The 3,435-nt window shown below is 45.7% G+C and overlaps 1 protein-coding gene across 1 annotated transcript; it reads left to right on the top strand.

Annotated features, from left to right (window-relative positions):
* The first annotated feature begins 48 nt into the window (after positions 1 to 48).
* Positions 49 to 3,389, top strand: GSTZ1 (glutathione S-transferase zeta 1). Its single transcript, XM_085298133.1, has 4 exons — positions 49 to 185; positions 668 to 793; positions 1,425 to 1,500; positions 2,370 to 3,389. The coding sequence occupies exons 1-4, from the start codon at positions 135 to 137 to the stop codon at positions 2,432 to 2,434; spliced, it is 318 nt and encodes a 105-aa protein (XP_085154259.1). The 5' UTR covers positions 49 to 134; the 3' UTR covers positions 2,435 to 3,389.
* Positions 3,390 to 3,435: the final 46 nt, after the last annotated feature.

Below are 3,435 nucleotides of genomic sequence, written 5' to 3'. Positions count from 1 at the left end.
TAGGTTAAAAAAAAAAAAAAAAAGTTGGTAACTGGATTCTAGGGGAAGAAAACAAGGAAGAGAAAGAATTTCTGGTTGCAGTAATCTCAGGTTTGTTTCCTCAGTTTTCTGCTGAGTTCAAGGCACTGAATCCAATGCAGCAAGTCCCAGCCTTGAAAATTGATGGCATCACCCTTTCTCAGTCGGTGAGTTTCCAGACACATCTTAACCATTCATTCCAGCCTACTGCCCAGACTGGAAGGGAGGTCTTTGCTCCATCTCTTCCCCCAGAATACCAGGTTTGTACATTAGAGAACAGATGGCATTTGTGATGAAGAAGTCAGTCTTACCAGAGGTCAGAAATAGCATGTAGCTGCTGCTGGGAAACTGCTGTCATGTATTCAGGCTCAGCTTGGCCTTGGTTCAAAATCCCACCTTTTACTGAGCAGTTTGTAGTCTGTCTTAGATGGCTGTTGCATGGTTTGTCTTAAATCACAGCTGGGCTAAACCACAAGGTCTCAAGCAGTTATCAAAGAGGATATTTTGTGGCTTGTATTGGTAACAGATTCTATTCAAAAGCCGTTATTTTCTGTTGGATCAACTAGGAACTCTTGTCTCCTAGATATTTTGGCCCTATATTTTCATTCCACTCTCCAATACCATCCCCTTATGTCTTTGCTCATTACAGATCGCTATAATTCATTACCTAGAAGAAACCCGGCCTAACCCCAGGCTCCTACCCCAAGATCCAAAGAAGAGAGCCCAAGTCAGGATGATCTCAGATCACATTGTCTCTGGCATTCAGCCACTCCAGGTACTGCCTTATCATATCCATGCAACTAAGAAAACCAGGACTAGCTAATAGAGCAGCAGCCCTTAGACTATGTTAGCAGATGAAATCTATGCTTTATCTAATATGCCAGTGGAAACAGTACATATTTCCTACAAAGAAAATTCTGTAGGATGCCAGAATTCTTTAGCTTAGCCCATAAGGTTTCACTGCAAGTTTTAAGATGTTTCAGGGAGAAGGCAGGGCAACCCCTAGGGCACTGGCAGGGAGATATCCAGGAAGATGCTGTAACAGAAGGACAGAAACAGGTTGTCCAGAGAGGCTGTGAAGTCTCTGTCCTTGGAGATATTTAAAACCTAACTGGGCATGATCTTGGGCCACCTGCTCCAGCTGACTCTGCTCTGAGCAGCTGGATTGGACCAAATGATCTCCAGAGGTCCCTTTGAACCCCGACCCCCTGTGATTCTCTAACAGTCCCAGGAGAGAGATATAGCCAGGTAAATGGTTCCTTCAGTGAGGATGAGATCAGGGCTGACCCAGCAGGCTGAGCTCAAGCTGAGCACCTCCTAGTCTTCCCTCTCCCTCTCTTGGGGAGACACTGGCAAGCTTCAGCTCACAGCAGTCACTCTAACCTGGAGATTTCTCACCTTGGCAGAACCTGAGTATCCTGCAACGAATGGGGGAGAAAAAAATGGAATGGGCTCAGCAATGCATCACATTTGGCTTCCAAGGTGAGTCCCACATCTGACATGATCACCACTTTGACTGACCCTTCAAAACTCTGTGGGGCAGCATGCTGTACCACTGGAGTCCTACTTTCTCCTCAGCCAGAGCAACAGGCTTTCCTAGGCTGGTATACTAGTGTCCTGCCGTGCTGGGAAAGACGAGCTCTTCCTGCCCAGAATATTTCATCTAGGATTGGTAGCTCTGCAGTGCCTCCAAGGAGGGAGCTTGTCCATATGCAGTGCCACTGCTGTGCATGGAAGAGGGAAAGCCTGGAGCTGTCCTGAACATCATGGCCTTCATTTCACCTTGAAGCGTGAGGGCTGACAACACTGTCCTTTCCTCCCTGCTGCTTCCAAGCTACTGCCTTTTGCACTTAAGTTCCTATATTAATATGTTTTTGCCTTAAGCCAAAAGACATCTTGTGGCAAGTAGCAAAATATTTCTTTAGCTCCTTGTGAAAAATAGGGTGCAGTTTCACAAAACCCTTTCCCTCCACGTGCTGGAATGGCAGGCTCATCATTACATCTGGACAGACACAAACTGACAGAACCTTTGTACTTCTCCCCTTCACACTCTTACATATCTTCTTACTGTGCTCTTAGTACGTCAGGTGCATTGCCTGAAGCAGCTAAAATCATCCTGGATCCCAGATGGCTCAGGGGTCATAAAGACTCCTATAATTCTTTTGTGGTAAGATTTCTGTCTTTTCTCAGTTCTGACTCAGATCACTCCTCTTCATGCCTACTAGCTTAGGGTTGAAATATTCTTGTTCAGATTCCCAGCTACAGCATCCCCCAGCCTCTACATGCAGTTTCATTAAAGCTTTGAAATGAGTTTCCTGTGGCTGACCCCAGTGTTCCACCTCTCTTGGCAGCACTGGAGCAGATTCTGCAGCATACTGCTGGATGCTACTGTGTGGGGGATGAGGTAAGTAGCTGAACGTCATGCATAGCTGGAGAATCAGAAATCTCTGCATCTTACATAAAGTAGAAAAGAGTTAACTGTGAAGACACAGGCAAAACACATCCTGTGCCTAGAGTTGCACGCTGTTCCTTCACCATTAAGAAAACAGCTGCATGGATCCTACTTAGGCCATTACTGACTTACAGATAGTTATAGGGATGTTTACTTGTCCCTGCCTGCTGAGCAACCTGCTGATGGCCAGATTGTGCAGATGCATCTAGGATCTGGAAACTGACTGCCACTAAAAGATTAAATATCTTTTCGTCAATCAGGAGATTTGGAGTTCAAAGTCTCCCCTTAATAGGGCCAAAGCTTGGTTCAGGAAAAAAAAAAAAAAGTCAATTTTTAACTGTGAGACCTTTGGCCAGGTTGCATCGTATTTTTCTGCTGTGTTTCTCCAACTTTAACATGGACACATTTCAAAAAATAACACGCAAGCTGTTTTGACCCTTTCCAGGCTAAGGGCCACACAGACCTGTTCCATTTAGCTGTCCTGTTTGGCAGGCAATCAGATCTTCCCTATAAAAGGCCTGTCAAGAAAAACAGACTCATATCCTGTGAAGCAGAGGATTGTATGGCAGGAGACTTTTAGGACTGGAGCCCTTGGTAGCCAAAAACTAGTTGCAAGATCTTATGCTGGAGAATATCCTGTGTCCTGAAAGATATCCAGAACTTCACGACCTGGGGAACAGGATGGCGGCAGCTGTCATCTGTGCAGAAAGGCAGCTATTTATAATATCCTTTAGTTTTTTTCAGATTGTGTGTCCCTGAGTGTGTGTGCAAAGGCCTAGCACACAACAGGTCTTGATCTTGCCTGGAGCTGCTTGATGGTCCTCCAGTCCAAACAAGCAAGACTTACTCATCTTTCCCCCCGCCATTACAAACTCATTGGCAACCACCATCACTACCCCCGCCATCTCCTTCCTCTGCAGCCTACCAGCAAGACTTATTTGCTCAGTGGCAGTTGCAATGGAAGC

Source organism: Rhea americana, unplaced genomic scaffold (assembly GCF_003343005.1).
Source record: "Rhea americana isolate MKP2758 unplaced genomic scaffold, rheAme1 scaffold_1351, whole genome shotgun sequence".
In the NCBI taxonomy this organism is placed as follows: Eukaryota; Metazoa; Chordata; class Aves; order Rheiformes; family Rheidae; genus Rhea; species Rhea americana.
The sequence above is the reverse complement of the archived record's forward strand: the minus strand, read 5'-3'. Positions and strand labels throughout refer to the sequence as shown.

Coding starts and splice junctions, on each gene's coding strand:
- GSTZ1 (XM_085298133.1), top strand. CDS start 135: ATGCAGCAAGTCCCAGCCTTGAAAATTGATGGCATCACCCTTTCTCAG. Junction 186..667: donor GCATCACCCTTTCTCAGTCG/GTGAGTTTCCAG, acceptor TGCTCATTACAG/ATCGCTATAATTCATTACCT. Junction 794..1,424: donor CTGGCATTCAGCCACTCCAG/GTACTGCCTTAT, acceptor TCACCTTGGCAG/AACCTGAGTATCCTGCAACG.